The sequence below is a fragment of the Theobroma cacao genome, chromosome 9 (genome assembly GCF_053813885.1).
Source record: "Theobroma cacao isolate CCN51 chromosome 9, ASM5381388v1, whole genome shotgun sequence".
Taxonomy (NCBI): Eukaryota; Viridiplantae; Streptophyta; class Magnoliopsida; order Malvales; family Malvaceae; genus Theobroma; species Theobroma cacao.
In genome coordinates, this window is record NC_142647.1 from 48419354 (window position 1) to 48438219 (window position 18866).

General features: G+C 36.3%; 4 protein-coding genes, 1 long non-coding RNA gene, 2 other non-coding genes and 1 pseudogene across 7 annotated transcripts; 3 read left to right on the top strand and 5 right to left on the bottom strand.

The window, feature by feature from the left end:
- The first annotated feature begins 574 nt into the window (after positions 1-574).
- On the top strand, positions 575-4463 carry LOC18590732 (K-stimulated pyrophosphate-energized sodium pump protein). The gene is made up of 11 exons (XM_018126462.2): positions 575-1024; positions 1301-1385; positions 1599-1795; positions 2613-2695; positions 2875-2920; positions 3016-3072; positions 3266-3320; positions 3412-3512; positions 3644-3707; positions 3784-3917; positions 4133-4463. The coding sequence occupies exons 1-11, from the start codon at positions 938-940 to the stop codon at positions 4298-4300; spliced, it is 1077 nt and encodes a 358-aa protein (XP_017981951.2). The 5' UTR covers positions 575-937; the 3' UTR covers positions 4301-4463.
- Positions 4464-6858: 2395 nt separating this feature from the next.
- On the bottom strand, positions 6859-7251 carry LOC148761052 (uncharacterized). Its single transcript, XR_016028399.1, has 2 exons — positions 7110-7251; positions 6859-6916 (listed from the first exon to the last, which is right to left on the bottom strand). It is a non-coding gene; the product is annotated as an uncharacterized LOC148761052 (long non-coding RNA).
- Positions 7252-7320: 69 nt separating this feature from the next.
- On the bottom strand, positions 7321-9681 carry LOC18590733 (RNA-binding (RRM/RBD/RNP motifs) family protein). Its single transcript, XM_018127995.2, has 5 exons — positions 9324-9681; positions 9063-9209; positions 8655-8723; positions 8384-8565; positions 7321-7700 (listed from the first exon to the last, which is right to left on the bottom strand). Exons 1-5 carry the CDS (start codon positions 9483-9485, stop codon positions 7535-7537), a joined length of 726 nt encoding a protein of 241 aa, XP_017983484.1. The 5' UTR covers positions 9486-9681; the 3' UTR covers positions 7321-7534.
- Positions 9682-9783: 102 nt separating this feature from the next.
- On the top strand, positions 9784-9857 carry TRNAV-AAC (transfer RNA valine (anticodon AAC)). Its single transcript has one exon. It is a non-coding gene; the product is annotated as a tRNA-Val (tRNA).
- A 509-nt stretch (positions 9858-10366) lies between these two features.
- On the bottom strand, positions 10367-10438 carry TRNAC-GCA (transfer RNA cysteine (anticodon GCA)). The gene has a single exon. It is a non-coding gene; the product is annotated as a tRNA-Cys (tRNA).
- Positions 10439-10772: 334 nt separating this feature from the next.
- LOC18590734 (uncharacterized) lies at positions 10773-11557 on the bottom strand. The gene has a single exon (XM_007016429.3). The coding sequence runs from the start codon at positions 11291-11293 to the stop codon at positions 10934-10936; it is 360 nt and encodes a 119-aa protein (XP_007016491.3). The 5' UTR covers positions 11294-11557; the 3' UTR covers positions 10773-10933.
- Positions 11558-11850: 293 nt separating this feature from the next.
- On the bottom strand, positions 11851-14412 carry LOC18590735 (cytochrome P450 714C2-like). Its single transcript, XM_007016430.3, has 5 exons — positions 14062-14412; positions 13394-13620; positions 13002-13249; positions 12531-12882; positions 11851-12443 (listed from the first exon to the last, which is right to left on the bottom strand). The coding sequence occupies exons 1-5, from the start codon at positions 14339-14341 to the stop codon at positions 12018-12020; spliced, it is 1533 nt and encodes a 510-aa protein (XP_007016492.3). The 5' UTR covers positions 14342-14412; the 3' UTR covers positions 11851-12017.
- A 414-nt stretch (positions 14413-14826) lies between these two features.
- LOC148761053 (uncharacterized) lies at positions 14827-18322 on the top strand (annotated as a pseudogene).
- The last annotated feature ends 544 nt before the right edge of the window (positions 18323-18866 follow it).

Genomic DNA, 18866 nt, shown 5'->3' on the forward strand with positions numbered 1-18866 from the left:
TTTTTTTTAAACTTTGATTCACTGCTAAGTTAGAAGGTATCACAGCATTAGGATGGCATTAAATCCTAAACACTTATCTTAAACCAGTCGGTCGAGTTGACAAAAAACTGTCAATTTTAGCAGGCATGTAACGCGAAAAGTCCGTCACCTTCAGTTCTGCAATTCAAAGCTCAAACGTAACAAAATGCTTTAATCTCTTTTTTTTTGGACCAATTCAGTCTATCAAGGATCATAATCTTTTTGCAAGAGCAAAATAAACAGTGACGTCATTGATGAATTGTTCTAACTGATAGGAATGTTTGTAAGGACAGTCTGATCTCTGATTGAGAAATTATTAGTAATAATTACTTTATATGTTGATCGTATAATCAGAAACACACGTGGCCCGAAATGAGTTTATACCAATGGCTTTGCAATCTCCCACGCGGGTGACGGTATAATTTCCTTCTATTGCTTATCCAGATTCATCCCTCCACCTCCAAGAATGAAAACAGACACGTGGAAAATGACAAAACGCACCATACCACCACGACATCAAAAATCCTTGTCACCATTTCCCCTTTGCCTGCTCGCCCTTTTTCGTCTTCTTTAATGAGTAAAGGCTCTCCCTTCCACTCCCCACGCTGTTGCTTCTCTTCCACGCCAGATCACCCTTCGCTTCCTTTCCCTTGTCTTTATTAAACAATTAATTAATTAATTGATTTAACACCGTTTAATTATTCTTATTGGATGTAAGTCCACGGCCTTTTACGCTGTCGGTAAAAGGTCAAAACGGCTACTGCCATCCATTAACGAGAAAGCTTTTATTTGGAGAGAATAGAACATAAACGAAATTTCTTTTGTTCGATTGGTCTTTGTTTGGATCAAATTCATATTCCTTTCTCTCAAATGATAGATTTTCGTTCTATTCTTCTCCTTTTGAGATCTTAACATAAAAATGCAGCAACAAGAAGCTTCTTCAAGACCTCGAAGCTCCGCTTATCTCAACGCGCTCACACAAGAAATCGAGAAAAAGCTTCAGCGGGTACGTTTTCTCACCTCTCTGTTTGTTTCTCGAGAAAACCGAAGGAAAAGCAGAACGATTTTCAGTTTTATTTTTTTTTCCAATCAATCTTTGCATTATTTTATCGTTAAGTTTTAAGTTTGACATTTTAGGTAATGATTGGCTAGCGTCTGGAAAGTAATTTATTATTTCCGTTAATATATTGATTAAATAGTAATAAAAGCATTTTTTCCGATTAGTTTTTGCTTAATTTCTGTTAGAGCTTTTTGATCTGATGTATATTCAAATTTGTTACAGGCATTAGCGTCTTCATCTCAGAGACGCAACTTATTACAACAATTATTCGCCGATATAGCTTTGGAAGTCGATGATCGAGCCAAAGGTTAGCTAAGACTTCGTCAACTCTGTTTTTTTTCTTTCACTAAAAAAAATTACATTAAATTAAGTTTAAAATAGTAAATGTTTAAGTTGTAGTGTCATTTTAATTGATTATAGGGATTAAATACTGTAATTTACTCATGGTTCAAATTCAATTGTTAGTTATAGAAGATTTTGAGAATTTCTCATATTATTTATATATTGAAATTGGAAACAGATATAATACTGAGTAGAGAAGAAGATGCAATATCTCCTGCAGAGTACGGTATTAATGGCCGTCTATGTTTTTACGATGTGCTTGCTGATTATTATGTTCAAGAGCCGGAAAGTGGAAAGCCTATCCTTGATTTGATTGTCCAGCTATGGAGCCAATCATTTGCATCCCAAAATTTTGCCCTTTTATTCCATAAATGGGTGAGCAAGCTCATGATTGGTTCATAGTAGTTCTTTTGCTGTTTCATTATGAAATTACTCTTTGGAGCTTTTTTGGTGCTGCAGTAGTAATATTCATTTTAATGAGTTTTTCTCTAGATAAAACCAATGTTTTCAAGTTTGATATAATTTTCATATGAATCATTTGTAACCAAGGCATAAGTATACGGAGTTGTGCTTAGCTTTTTTGATTTCAACCTGATTGCTCACTGAATATTTATGATAGTAGTTTAATGTGAATATCATTTCTTTGGCTGTTGCTGCTGTTTATTGTTGGTGCTATCAACTGAGAAAATGGTTGATGGTTCTGCCAGGTAGTAATTTAGAGTGTTCCAACTAGATAAAATAACAAAGAAAAAGCAAATGTGACTAGTTGCAAAACACATTTTCTTTGCTTTGAAAAATCTACATTAACATATACATGGTTCTTATTGTTTTATTTATTTTATTCCCTACTTCGTAGACATAATTCCTGGTTACAGTCTCCAAGTGCCATTGGGATTTGATGCATTTCTAATATTAGTAGTAATATAGAAGTAGTGCAGTTATCATGAGATCTCTGGATCAAATTCAAAATGACCATCCATAGAAGACCTAGTTGTGGAATCTTGTTATATTCTCATTTCCAATAGTGCTCAGAAGTAGATAATATTTGCTCCTACTGGATATTCTAATTAAGATATGTTGTTGCATTAGAGACTGGACAAAATGCGGTTTTAATCAGTGAATGATCTTTTCAATTCTTTTTCCATGAAGTCCTTTTACATTGAATAGTAGATGCTTTGTATTTTGCCTGCAGTTATTTGAAGTCCAACTGGATAATGCTGATGTACTACTTCGTTATTCATCTGCGCTTGTTCAGGGTGCAACAAATGTTTTCTGGTATTAATACTATTCATTAAATACAAATTGGTAGTGCTTGAGTGGCAGTTTTGTGAGGTTCCAAATGCCAATAGCTTCATCATATTGCTATTATGCTGGTCATGCTTGTTGAAAGAAGTGTCAAAACTTAATGCCTCATAATGTCTTATAACTCCAGTTAATGTTGTGCTTGTTTGCAGGATTGATATCCAATCAAATACAAGGCGTTTCCAGTCTTTATTTCAGGTAAATCATAAAAGATCTAAACACACATTATCACCATTCGAAATGCATGCTTGCTTTTATTATTTATCTGCACTTTTCTTCTTCTATGGACTCAGTACCTCCTTGAGGAAGTTGCATTGGAGCCCACAAGGTTAAATAAAATTCCAGTACAGGTGAGATATTTTTTTCGTTATGTTGAGTTTTGCGTGCTGACGTATTATCTACCATGTGTAATCCTGCTCTCGCTATAATATCTGAAAGAATATCATGTCAAGTTCAGGATATTTGTATAGTTACCGTTTGTCATCAAGTTTCCTTACTGCCATTTATATTTTGAATACTGATTTGGCAAATTCTAATTTTCAGGCCCAGCGAGATCTGTACCTTTTACTTTCAAGGTTCATATTCTTTTATAACTCAGGTTAGATTTTTTTTTTCTCCTTTGGAACCTTGATTTGGAACAACAATGTTCATATATGGATATTCCTTTTATGATGAGCTAATCTATGCAGTTGAAAAACTTGAAAGCTTCTTCAAGCAGTGCCCTGCATTTCCAAATGCTTTCCTGATTGGTGGACCAGCAGATATACTTGTTATTGAACTAGCAGACCAGGTAAATATATTTTTCCATGATTAGATAGTATAAATTTTTCTGTTCTTGTTTATTGTTTATAGTTACCACCTTAAAGAAAAGCCTTTGCAACAATTGATGCATTCACATTTGGGAAATTTTTCATTGGCCAGCTTCAAAAGTTAAAGGTGGAGCCAGTCCTACTGCATTATCTTTCGCAGATAAAGGTTCTCCAGGGTACTATTATCAACTTCTTCTAGGGTTAGGTTGTATGCAACTGCTCGAAATTGACCATAATGTTTAAATCCTGCAGGCATGGAACTGAGAATGGCCACAAGTACGAGGTTGAAGACCAGTTTGTATAGCTTTACCTCTCCTGGTGGTCCAATGTATCCTACAAGGGCTGTCCGTCATGCAGCTTGGGATGCCTTAGATTTGCTTTTTCCTGTGAGTAACCTTTTGAATTGCTCTTTCCAGTGAGAATTCTTTTTGAAAGAAAACTCATGTTGCACTTGGGTTCTATAATCTGCTCATTAGATGTTATGAACTTAGTTACCCTAAATAGTTAGTCATCTGCAGGATGCATCAGTTGGATCTTTATTAGTTTTTAATTAAAAATAGTTTCATTAGTGTTTTTGGTTTTGATCATTATTGTTTCGCAGGTTGGGCGTTACCCTCGGCATCTTATAAGTTTGTTCTTTAGACTATTATATCCATGGTATTGGCCATCTTCATGTTGGAACTTTGTAGTGTCTTGCATAAAAGCTGTGCTCTGTTCCTTGTTGAGGTTGATCTTTTCTAGTTGGGGGAAGCTGCCAAAAAGGGCCTAACCATCAAGCCAAAAATTCAAAGATCGGTGCAATAAATTGTGCGTTGAACTTTAAATTTGTATGATTGCGTGTATTATATATGTTCTTTTGTAACCTTGTGTTTTTCTTTTATGAGAGCTGATGTACGTGTTGACATTATGAAGTGCAGCATCCGTTTTGATTATTTCTTTGACAAGAAACTAGAAGTAGAGAACCACTTTGTTTGGTTACAATTAATATGCATAAGGCACCAGTGGTCCGACCAGCTCTCTGCTGATCGCCAGGTATAGAAGGTAAAGAATGCTGTTCTCGTAAGCATTGGTAAATTAGGGAAAGGAGTTTAGATCGATTCGAGGGCCAGCTTATGTGCTCAAGCCCATAATCCTGCTGCCCAAAGGCCAAGTTTCCAGCACAAGCACATCTGCCTGTTTTGGTGTTGGCCAAAATCGGAATTCTTGAGCCCAAGACATAAAAATCGGTCGGCCCAACCTTTGAGGTATGCATGGGCTAGACTACCATCTGTCATGGGCAGAGCTTGGCAGGGCCAGACTTTGCCCAAGACCAGACCTATCAATGGGCCAGACAACCTTAAGTATAGGACAGAAAGGCAGGCCTGGACTTAGCTCTCAAATGTTAGAGCCATGCCCAAATCCATGGGCCAGAGTACCTCAAGTCCAGGGCAGACCTCAGCAGGCCCAGATAAATATAGAGCCTAGCTCAATATATAGACATACATGGGCCGAACTATTTTAAGTAATGGACCTATTAACGGCCCAGACTACCAAAAGTCATGGGCCGACCTTTCGCAGGCAAAGGCTAAATCTAGACGTATCTAAGAGCATGGACAAACCTTAGCAGGCCTAGGTTCTGTCCAATATAATAACTAGCCCATGTCTAGAGGTCCATACTATCTGTTGACGCCGCTAACAAGGCCCAATAAAGACCAGCTTCCCAAGATATAAAGCATATACCCGACATGGCCCTAGTTATTTTTAGTTATATAAGATTCAATTTATTTAATAACATTCGTTGGGCAGATTGGTGGGCCGGGTCAGGCTCAGTTTTATCTATCTAAGGGGTCAGCTCGGTAAGACACAAACCAGACCATGCACGCCTTTAACTAAGCCTCTGAAACCCATATAAATAGCTTTTTCCATAATGCGGAAACCTGATAAGAAATTTGAAGGCACGATTCATTTGAAGTAGAGGACCGGTCAAGATAATATACTCACTTCCAGTCAGGCTAATACAACCAAAATAACTTGCTCACGCAACCACTCAAAAAGTAGACAAATTTAGAATTATTTCCAACAAATTTCAGTTCAATACAAGTTCTAAAATAGTCAAAAAAAGATATGCTTCAAAATAAATTTCCAATAGAGAATAAATTGGAGATGCAGAAATGTTTGCAGCATATGTTACCAGAGGAAAATAAATTGAATCACCTTGATAACAAACATGAAAATTGGAAAAAAAAAAAAAAAGACAAAAGATATAGCATAAAGAGTCAGTTTAACATCCCATCATATGCTCAATGGAGATTTACGGGCATAATTAACATACTTGATCTGACCCGGAGAAGCTAGATTGAAAGACTCATCACCAACCAGAAGAAACCACAATCTGTAATATGCCAAAGGGGTAAATGCAAATCAAAGAGATCCCAGACCACCGTTGCAGAAAACATCCAAATCCGACCACATCCTTCACCAATGTTTAAAGTCCATCCACTTAAATTGACTCCAAGAGTAAACAAACATTCCTCCAGATATTACCTCATGGATAAGATGGATTTATAAATTGGTCAAAAAGCGAATTCTTGATCCATGTAAACTATAATGATTAGCATTCAATAATCATAGAGACCTGAAATCAATTAAGAGTAACATGGAGCAACAGGTCAGGAACTAGGCAAGTCAGCCGCAAATAGGAAACCAGCCCTCACCAACTTCAAGCCCAAATGTTGGGGCTAACATCCAAAGCTATTACTCATAAGGAGATGGCAACCATGAAAAGAACCCGTACTACAGCAAATAAAAATCATTGCATTTTGTTGTTCTCTTACCCTAATATTCACTTTCCTAAAGTTGAATCAGAGAAAAAGTAGGGATGCTTCATGTTGAATTAAAGCCATTTGCTCCAAGCAATAGCATAGCAGCTCACATAGTCACATAACATCATGTAGGTTCCCACCATTTTCAATCTCAGCAGTTGACCAAGTACATTCATATGCCCTAACTACTCACTAATGGTTTTCACACCATTCATAATCTTTGACTTCCTCCACCACAATTTCAAACCACAACTGATAGCCAGAGCTTTTTTTCAAAACCACTTTTCGGGGTTAAGCAGCATATTGCACTGAACCAATGCCTTAGCAAGCAAAGAGCTTACGAGCAAGGCCGCACATTCCAGCTGACCCCAAAAAAGAAAGGCAGGTATACGCTGAGACTTCAGTCACTTTCTACGGAATCTGAAGAAAGTGCAAACTATTTGACAGATTCCTATAACCGTTTCAACTTGAAAAAAGGCTCCACAACAAGCTCCTATATGCCAATTGTACTATGCTTTCAACAATATTTGTCCACCAAGAAATCAACTGGTTGAACTGAAGCAGTGAGATTCTACAATAATTGACTACAATAAGCTACATCAGCAGCCATGACATATAATGGGGAAAAATATATTCCCTCAATAATATAAGAGAGTGAAGTAACTTAACATGCCTAAAAGCTTAAACAGGAAAACCAACTGCATCATCAACAACACAAAGCAGAAAAATCTAAGCAGCTAAAAAGAATCCAAAGAGAAAGAACATAAAAGAATCTACCTCGCTTGCAGTCTCCCTGGTTTCACAATGCAGGAGCAACCAAACGGCAATGCAGCTCTGGGCAACGGCAAGATTACTCCTCCCACAGCATGCAGCCAAAGTTTTTTTTGCATATGGAAAACCGAGAAACAGTTTCCACTTTCGTTCCCGACTTGTGGGATGAGAGTTTCAATGAAACCAAAAGCATAATTGCAGATTACAAAATGAAAGCTGTCCACTAACCCACATTCTTTATACCCAAGTCAAAGGAACAATGAACAGTAAAAGCCCAAACTCCATAAATCAAGATTCTAACAGTTTTCTCCATGAGTAGTTCCTCTAAAGAGTATGATTTTCGTAGAGATACACAAAATAGTCGCTGATCAAGCACATAATGTCCACAGTAGAAAAGACTTAAAACCAATCAATAGAACATGAGAAATGCTTCAGTTTGTCTGCATTGCTTCAGAATGATACTTCTCTAGCTCAGCATCAAGATCTTCTGCGGAAACCTTTTCTCCACGGCCCTTTCCCCGTCCACGGCCTCTTCCAAAGCCACGGCCTCCGCCACCACCACGTTGCTTGCCAAAGCCTCCACCCCTGCCATGACCACTGAGAAATAACATAACACGATTAGATAAATCAAGTCTATCAGTAGCCAGCAATCATTGACTAATAAGAGAAAAGACTGATATGGAACAGATATCCCACACAGATTCACTATTATAAATATTGATATAGTACCAGCTGGTTAAACAGGAATGTTAACAAGCACTTACAAATATGAACTGTTGCATGCAGCACAAGTAAAGACAAAAAATTTATACAACCGAACACCCAGTGCGAATAAAAATGTGATAACATATGTCAAAATCATTGAAAATAATTGTGAGATTACATAGACACAACAAACAATATTCACTTGGAAACACACATAACAAATAAATACAAGGTGAAGTTTACTTGACTGTGCTATTATTTCAGAGAACATATTTCAGGCAATATGTTCTCACAGCACATGGTTAATAAATTTCAGAAATGACCCTCGAAGTCAAACAATTCCATCATTTTCTCCAGCTATAAGACTTTTGTGAACCAAAAACTAGAATTTTCAAATATAAAAGAGAAATTTCTGCCAAGAATTAATATTCGATTAACAACTCAATGAAAATGTAATGCAGCTTTTAGAAAATTTCAGCATCACAACCTAAATGCAAAAGCTTCAACATAACATATACTAGAATTTAAACATCTGAAAAAACCATGGGGGCATGCAAATATGTAATAAAGCATACCCTCTAGGGGCTCCATTTGAATTTCCAAAGGCGCCATTGCCAGCTGAAGGTGCACCAGGAGTAGCAACATTTGTTCCCACGATCTCGATTTTCATCGGCTTCCCATCAAGCTGAACATTGTTGTATCTCTTGACAGCAGCCATAGCATCCGTTCGCCGTGAGAAGACAACTTCTGCTGTTCCCTAAGAAGAAGAGATTTTTTGTTCTAAACTACAGCATGATATAAAGAATTCATCAGAAGGACCAGTTTATGCCAAACTCGATTAGATACCTTCGATCTCCCACTCCTATCATAATGGATCGTAAATCGTTTCAGGTCACCAACCTCAGCAAATAACTCCTGCATACAGGCACATAAACATTAGAAAAATATGCCAAAATAAGTATAACAACGACAAAACATTAATCTTAATGGAAAATTTTTGGAAGAATTGCTAAGCATCGCTAGACTTTTTCTTCACCGAACTAATCTCCAGTAAAATGAATAATTGAACAGTTTTTAACTCTATGCAAAAATCAAAACCAAAGAGATAAGCCTGAGGAATCACAAATATAAGTTTATGGAAAACAAAAAATTCAAATCAATATCATCATTAAAGCAACAAGAAATCAAAACAGAAAAGAAATCTTCTATTAAAATCAGTAAGAAATTAGCAGAAATGTTTTTAAAAATTAAAACCTTGATGTCATCGTTGGAAACACCATAATCTAAATTTGAGATGTAGAGCTTCGTTCCGGTTTCGATTGCGGAGGCCCGACCTGCTTGTCCCTGGAAAGCCGCTCCCTTATCTGAATACATATCGTGCTGCCACGTCGTCTCCGGCGCCTAAACAAACGAAATAGTTGATAAAAAAATTCGAATCGGAATGAAAAAGAAAAAAAAATCTAATAATAAATAACACAGAAAAATATAATCAGATCTAAACAGCTAGCTACTTACTTTAGCTGCGGTATACGGCCCCGACCGGTTTGCTCCGCGATTAGGAAAGCGGCGGGCGGGTCCCGGCCCGGATCCACGGCCTCGACCGCGGGAGTTTCCGGATCCGGACTTACGGCTTCGCTTGATGAGGTCGTCTAGCGACATCTCTAAAGCACTTGACATTTTTATTCTTAATCTTCTTTAAATAGAATAAAGAAAAAAAAACACTAGAAAAATAAATGAAGAAAGAGAGAGAGAAATTTGAGATGGAGGAGGAGAAAAAAAGAGAGATCGAAGGAGGAGAGATAGGGTTTCCGCCAAAGCTAAGAAGTTCAGAACTGAAAAAGAGATTTGTATGACCAAAAACAATGCAGCAGTCGACAAGGACTGGAGTCAATAACTAAAACGTATATTCACGGGGTGGGGTTACATTTATCTTCTCTTCTAATTATACTAATGTTTTTTGGTAAGAAGGCGTCAAGGTGTCGTGGTGTAGTTGGTTATCACGTCAGTCTAACACACTGAAGGTCTCCGGTTCGAGTCCGGGCGACGCCAATTGCTTAAGAATCTGTTTTCTCTTTTGCATTTTTACTTTTTCCGATTCCGTTTTAAGCCATTTGCTTTTTCACTTTTTTCCGGATTCCATTTTAAGCTTAAAACTTGAATTTGGATTTTTAACTTAAAGCTTGAAAACCATATCAGTTTAATTACATAAGAGCAATGCTGAATTTGATGCTAACCAGGCTGTAAAGAAGCAACCATTCCTTTAAGCTTAAAACTTGAAATTTGGATTTTTACCTTAAAGCTTGAAAACCATATCAGTTTAATTATATAAGAGCAATGCTGAATTTGTGAAGTCGATGGTAACCAAAAGAAAAATGTGAAATTGGGCCTTCCGTACTCTTATATGTGCAAGCAAAGTGGTTTCTGGCTTGTACTATGAACGAAAGTGTCACTGCCATCCACAATTAAGAGTTAGGACAGTGCTCACATATTCCTAATGCCTGTAGCAATTTATTTATTTTTGGCTACCTAGGAAAATAACTGATTTAAAAAGTTTTGAGAGGGCCCAACCGGGTTCGAACCGGTGACCTCTTGATCTGCAGTCAAATGCTCTACCACTGAGCTATGGACCCATGTTGGAGGGTGGTCTTAACTTTCCTTAGTTAACACAAATTATAAAGAAGGAAGTCCAAACTATGCGTCCTGCATCCTGACTTTTTTGTAAACGAAAGATTTTGACGGATGATGCAACGTAATAAGAAAAACCAAATGTTTTCCTCTGTTCTTGGCAATTCATGCGTCCAAATTTCCAGATATATGGGGATCTCGTTGTTATGAAATGATTACACCTCAAGTCATTTCTCCTAATTCATTGCAAATATCAGACAAAACTTTTCGATGTGATTATCCCATGACATGGCACATAACCATTCAATTCAAACCACCACCGAAAGGATAATCACCATGTTCTGGAAAATTATTTAGGGAACTCGAGAAAGATTCAGCAAATGAAACAAAATATGATCCAGGAACAGGAACAGGAACAGCAACTGATCCTTTCTTAAGTATATGAATTTTGGACATTTGTGCAGGATACAGAAAAACTTGCAAGAGAATTAGCAAAATCATCAACCTGTCCCACTCTCCCACAATCCTAAAGATCGAACCACACAAGCAGAACCAGCGACAACAAGACCTGCAAAGACGGTAGGCACAAAGAAATCCGCCTTGGACCTCTTCACCATATGAGCAGGCAAGCACACTTTTACCGTCGGAAAGTCTAAAGGAATCCTGACAAGCCCTTCAGCCTGACAGGACTGCGAGAACGATGATGATGGAGATACTGCTGATGCAAAGGCCATCTCTGGAGGAAACGATGCCAAGCTTACCACTAAAGTCAATAGAACTGTCCATGTTAGAGCACGGAGTAATTGAGGCCACCGTGCCATGACTTGCCGGAATATTGAGTTGAGATAAGGAAAGAACATGATGCTATTTGGCGATCAAAAGAATTTTGAATGTCCTGATGATTGTAGTAGGAGAACGTGATGAGATGATGATGATTCTGGTTCTTGATCAACGGATTTATTTTGCTGTTGCAGTTTTTAAGACGAAATATAGGGGCATGGTAGCACGTTTAACTAACTTCTTGTCACAAGGTGAAACGACCAAGACTTGGTCCTCCAGTTATGGTTTGATCCTTTATTTATTTGGCTTGCTTATTGGGGGGGCTCTGACTATGTGGACTGGCTGCTTTGGAATTTGATTAGATGCCAAACCTCCTATAAAAACTGGTCGTGAGCCTAACTAGAATAGATATAATGCAACTTTAACAACCCGTTAAGAAATATCTAGATCAGAAATTCTAATTAACAAGAAAGTGCAAATTCTAATTAACTAGAATAGATATAATGCAACTTTAACAAGCTAAAATTTAAGAGTCTGATCGTAGATTATTTTGAGTCTAGCACAAGTAGTTTTAAGTCATAAAAAATATCTAGATCAGAAATTTTAATTAACAAGAAAGTGCTGCATTATAGTCTGCTTTTCAATCATAATCAAGCATTGCTTCACTTGTGGTTTAAAACCAAAAGATAGGTACAATGCGCCCCACTTTTGAGCAACTGTGACAATCATTTATCCTTGCCATAATCATTAACTTATTCTAGTGGTATAGTTATTTATCAATATCTTTGATAGGAACAGCACTGATCATATCTTTTGAACAAGGAGATTTACTCCAAATTCAGGCTCTATCAGCAGAGCATATTGAGGTGAGTGACGATAGCTGGGAGAGATGGTGACACTGAAGTTAGACAGGATGATAGCGAACAACACCTGAAGTTCTGCCATGGCAAGGCTCTGTCCAGGACAAACTCGAGCCCCTACACCAAAAGGTATGTAAGCTTGAGAGGATCTGCAAGCTCTAGAAATGCCATGAGCAAACCTCTCAGGATTGAACTTTTCTGCATCAGGTCCCCAAAATTTAGGATCAAAGTGCAATTCTAGCAACCACAACCAAATATTAACCCCTTTTGGGATTTCGATATGACCAAGCTTCAGGTTTTGCAAGGCCTGCCTTGAAACAAATGCCGTTACAGGGTACAGTCGCAAAACCTCTAAAATCACCATTCTTAACTGCACAAAGTGAATGAAATTTTGGTTAGAAGTTGGAACATTTAATATTTTTTATGGTAATTGATCACTAACTCTCTAATTACATACTGCTTTCATCTTGTGAAGCATATCGAAATTTAGGATGCCATCCTTGCACACTTCTAAAACCTCAACACGTATACGAGTTTGCCATTCAGGATGTGAAGCCAACAACATTAGACCCCATATGGCGGTTACAGCAGTAACTTCAGAGGCAGGGATGCAAATGTCCTTGCAGTTGTCTACTATGAACTGATCAGGTGTGGATGGCCCAAGATCACCATTCTTGGAACCTTCAATGATCACTTGCAACAAATCTTTAGAAGCAGACTCGGTGTGCTTCTTTACGATGCCCATAATTGTTGAATGAATCTCCTTCGTAAGCCTCCAAATCTCTCTGCTCTTTTCAGTGGGAAGATATCTGATATTGGAAAAAGGAGAACCAGTTTGAGCATTGAAAGAGATGCTTCACCTCAATTTGCTATAGAAGCAGCAAATATACGCCAAGGTGAAACAAAAATATAGTGAGGAAGAACATACCTGTAGAAAGGGACACCACTAAGTATTGTTGGTGAGCACATCGCTTTAATAAGAGATCGAGATTTTGGAAACATTTCCATGCCCGTCTCCCATTCATCCCCGAACACCACATTTGAAATGATATATGAGGTGTACCTTCTCACATAATCATCAACTCTGATGTCTGCGATCCCTCCATTAGCTTCGATTATATTCCCCCATGAATTCACCAGTGCCTCGCCAGACTCCACCATGAGCTTCAGCGTGTCCTAGAAGCAGAAGTTTCATAGAATTATCTCCAAAATATGTACCTGGAAGAGACTTCTTATCCCCAACTAGGAGAATAAACATCTTAGATAACAATATCGTCTAAACCTCTCAGAAGTTTAATTTTTCACCACTTTGACATGTACCTTGACCTTGTCCACAAAAAGATGGGGTGCAATACTCTTCCTCTGATGGGACCAAACAGCGCCATTTGTTGTGATAAGGCCCTTGCCTAGCAAAGCTCCTCGATCTTTTTGTAGGTAAGCAGGTTTCCCCATATCCAACGATGTGAAGCAGTTTATTTCTCTTACAAAATTGTTATCAGCTACGTATAGGAACTGTGACCTCCCAAGTGCAAATAAGAACGATTGCCCTTTGAAGACAATGCCAAAATCATGTTTGTCAAGTTAACAAAGCACTTGCTTAAAAAATAACAGAATAAAACCAAGGACAAGAGGATTAGGAGCATTTCGTATCACAGATCGCTCAAAGCACCATGATAGCACTGCGAAGTTGTGATAATAGGCACACAACAACAAAAACAACTGCAACAGTAGCAATCAAAAAAAGAAAACGATGAGGATGAACAACTGCGGTAGCCGCAGCAAACAGCAGTAATAACAATCACAATAATAACAATCCAAAATAACCTGTGATCAATGCATTAATGACATTTAAAGATCAGATTGACATCATCTACAATTTAAATATCGTGGTTTCTAGGAACTTTTAATCTCAGATGCTAAATCCTTAAGATTTTTTTTAACAATTGTCATATAAGATGATAAAGATATAAGGTCTAGTTGACTCATACCGTATTGTTTAGTCCACTGCTTAAAATAAGGGAACAGGTGCATTAGACTATGATGTCCCTTCATGTTTTCATGATTGGATTGATTGGGAGATAAAGGAAGCATCTGCTTCATTTGAGGAATGTTCCCCAAGAGGAAAGAAGGTAAGGGACCTGCGATCCCTTGCCTCCTGAGAATCACCCGACGACTTTCTCCATTGAGCCAGAGAACATGAAAGAGATAGACAAGAAAGCTACAAATCCCCAAGACAGAAAAAAAGGTCGCAATGTTGTAGAAATCCATCGGGCTGGTAGATTGGCTTTCAATGCTTACAACATTTTGTATGGATGACGAGCTTTGCAAGCCGACCACTTGCGCTTGTTTAATTTGATAGTTAAAAGTTGGACAAAAAAAAAAGACACCTTCTGAATTCCATCAAAGAACTGATAAAAGCATGGAAACACGTGGGAAATGTCTTTATGGTCAAAGCATTCTCCACGTTTCAAGTTCTTAGATACAATAATTAACCACACTTTTTCTTCAAGTTCTTAGAAAGAATAAGGCTATGAGCAAAAACCACACTGTTACTTCAAGTTCTTAGATAGGACAAGGGCAACACTGGCTTAAGCACTCTTCATTACTTCAAGTTCTTAGATAATGGACCCAAATTTTAATTGGAAATCAATTTAGATTCCAGGAAAACTTTATTACTTGTCAATTATTTGGTGATTAAGTTTATTTAAAATGTAAATATACATAATAATAAGAGTTTTTAATGAATAAGAATTATGGGTAAAGGCTCTGTAATTTTTATATAATTTCTATGTTGGAGATGAATTTTCAGTGAAAATTTCACATAATTGTAAAGATGTAAATAAGAGTGTGGATATACTAAGTTACATAAAACAAAAAGTATTTCATGAGCTTAAACATTACAAAATTAGGTTTGTTTGTAAATATTTTATGTTCTTTGTAATCTTTAAGTTTATAATAAAAAAAAATTCAGTGAATTTAGGTGATAAGTAATGAATCACTTTAAATACTATCTCGATATTAAATACAATTTTACTTAAAAATCTTAGCATAAACAGAATAGAATAGTTTAACCAATTAGTCAAACCAAACCTCCCCCGTCTACCCCCTTCCTTATATGCAGCAGCATGTGCAGGCCTAACTTGAGAAGTAGATAAAGGTAGAGGCATTTTGAAATTCCACTTACTGAGTATTATAGGAAAGTCAATAAAATAATTGATTAGATTCACTCTCTCTCGTGATAGGCATCTAAAATGAGAGAAGTACAAAAATGGAAAAACACGTGGGAAATGGTTTTATGTATTCAATATTTCAATTTTTCCATAAAAATAAAAATATATATTATAGCATGCAGCAGCATATTAAAATATTACCTATATTAGATTAAGTATAAGCACGTGTACATTGATATATTAAAAAAACCAGTTTAATGGGGAATTTGAGATAAAAGACTTTAGATGTTGCGAAAAAAAATCAAGTTGGGATATTATTAGTTAGATTCTCATTAAAATATTATTTGTTATAAATTATTTGGTAATTAATTTTATTAAAAATATAAATATATTTAATGAATAAGAAATTTTGTTTATAAATACCCAAGTAAATTAGTTTGGACTTATTAGTACAAATAATAAGAAAAAGATAAAATACATTAATACAATAAAATAAAATAAACCCTAAATATATTAACTCCGAATGTAGAGATGTTTGAGAAGATTAAAAGAGTAAATTAAATTCTCAAAAATCCATACTTGTGCAAGGCCAATCCTAAACAAGACATGTCCAAAGTTATCCACTTATATAAATTTTAACAGGGTAAAATACCTTTATTTTTAAGTTTTAATCGAAATTATATGAAAGTTCATTAATTTTCAAATTGACACTTTATCTTAAAAAAATATTTTTTGTTAGACACATAGATCCAACGGTTAGTATTTTCGTCAACTTGCTAACGAGATAAAAATAAAAAAATAATTTTATCTTTAATTAATTTTTATAATTACTATTATATAATTTTATTATTTTTTATTAATTAAAAAAAAAAACTTCTCAAAATGGAGCACCGGTGCTTCCCAAATGGTGAGCACGATTGGTGCTCTCCCTTTCTTTTTGAGCGAGTGTTCCTCTTTTTTTAAAAAAAATATATAATAATCGTTTTTTAAATTAATAAAAAAAATATTTTAATCTTTTCATCATTTTTATTAAAGATATTTGTATTCTTGAAGGGCAATGTCCATTTCAAAACCTATTGTAACTAATTTCAATCAAAACTTAAAAAATAAAAATATTTTATCCATTTTAATAATGCAGACCACTATTATTATCTCAGTTACAATATTATTATCTCACTAAACCCACTAAACCCACTAAACCCTAAACTTAAAACCCTAAACTTGATAGTAATTACAAACCATTATTATCTCAGTTACAATATCCAGACCACTATCCGTTGTAATATCAAAATCCATGTTCACACCTTGTCCGAATCGACCTAGATTTAATTTCAAATTCATTCGGTTTGATGGTAGAAAAATCCTAAGCCAATTACTTTCTTCTTTTTTTGGAAAGGAATTTCATTAAGAAAGAGAGCTTTACAAAAGAACTACCTTCTGGTAATTTACCAGAACACAATCAGTGGTGCCGTGACAAAATACTTACAGCATATTCATACCACATCAAGATAAACTTTCCTATCCATGTCTCACAGCAACCAAACTCCCCATCAACAATTGACTGTAGACAGAAGATCAAAATTTTTATATATTTACACATTGTTAGTATGAGCTGTAATTATTAATTTTTAAAAATATTTTAAGAAAAATATTTCCACATTGCTTGTTCTTCATGCGATCTGTTTGATTGTGACATACATCTACGAGTCGTTTTTGAAATTCAGTTTTCCATCGTCATCCATGTTCAGTCCATATACCAAATTCACACAATTTCCCCCGTTTGTTCACTGCAAGTGCATATAATCTTAAGTTTATTGTTCATTTTTAGATATTTTGTATTCTTTATGATCTCTACTTTCATCATTTTCTTTTTTATCTGTAAATATAAACCATAGATACAAAACCACATTAACTATTATCTCGATATTAATTAGGTTTGTTTTAAAAACAAAACCAACATAAACATCGCAGTAGTTGAAGCCAATTTTGGCCAAAACAAACCTGCCCCTTTCCCTCATACGTAGCAGAATACGCAAGAGCAGCACGAGAGGATGAAAATATATATATTAAATTGTTTGTAGATAAGGGTGCAGGGATTTTGAAATTTAACTTTAAAGTAATTTAATACAAGCATTGAGACCATAGGAAGGACTTCAAACATCTTCGTGTTCTGACTCTGTCTATCACTTGGGACCCAAGGGGTAGTCTTCTCAAAGGGAAATGTCTCTTATAGCTAACTCAGAATCAGAGAAACCTAAATCTAGTTTGGGACTTCAAAATCCTGTCTTGTCTCTGCCATCAGTTATAACAAAAGAGCACATTCCTGCTGTTGATGATGATGATCTTCTAGAATTTGATTTTGGGACTGTGTGTGATACATCTCAAACTCCAAGAAATAAGGTTTTAGATACTGCAGAATTTCACAAGAAAGTTCTGGTTGAAGGATTAAAGAAAATTGTTGGGGCATTGCCATTGACTTCAACTATACAGTCACTACCTTCTCCAAATAAAAGACCAGCAGAAAATTTCCGTCTTCCTGAGTTTTCATTCGACACTATTCTAAACTTGCCTCCACGAAAGAAAGTTTATGAACATGATCAGACCCCAGTGTTACCAATTTTAGAACCAAAACAGACCACCCAAAAAAGCACAACCTTTTCACCTATTATCACTACCATGGTTGCACCACAGAAGAATATCTTTGATGATGATGATGACATGCCTGAATGGTGTCCTCCAAATGTAGAGCTTTCGAAGCGAACAGTTTTGAATCAGCAAAGGTAGTGACGACTTCTATCCATCCTACTCTTATGAAACTCAAAGTTAGGAAGTCCATCTCCAGGCCATCCTAGTCCCTTGTCCTCATCTTTAGCTGCCCAGTTGCCTATCTCTACCCAAAGATCCAATTATGCAAGTTATTGTCTAACAACTGCCTCTGTCAAACCAGCACGACCGAGACAAACTGATATATATATATATACACACACAGAAGGCTCCAAGTTCTATGATGGGGTCCAATTCTATCCCTCTATGGAGGCCACCCGTCCACGCTCCTGGACGGAAGGGCAGGGAGCGATGAAACCAGCTTTCTCAGGTCAATGTTAGATCGTTAAAGCTCTGTATAAATCCTGCTCAAAAGGGGGTTGAGACTTCATAGAAGCTAAGGTAAAGAGAAATATCAATTTGTAAATAAGCAACTAGTTAATGGGCGGATTCATAAGGGGACTTTACAGTTTTTCAAAAAAACATTCATTGTCGCTCGTGATAGGCATCTCAAATAATAGAAGCAAAAGGAAGTTATAGGCATTTCCAGTCATTCAGCTATATAATATTCAATCTCTTCCATGATGAGTGTTAATTTAAACTAAGATAATTTCGATGGGGGATTGCTTATATAATATACGATCAACTGAATTAAGTTGTTAGCCCCCGGGGCAAAATTACGCAAGGACGAAACTGCAAATAAATCTTTAGACATGTTTGGTTTGGACCAATTGGGACAGTCTTGTCAAGGCCTACAGACCATACGCAGGAAGGGATTCAAATTGGCGGTGACGGACACAGCTGCTGAAATCCTGAAATGTTTTGATATAATATGACAAATAAATATTTAAAATTTTAAA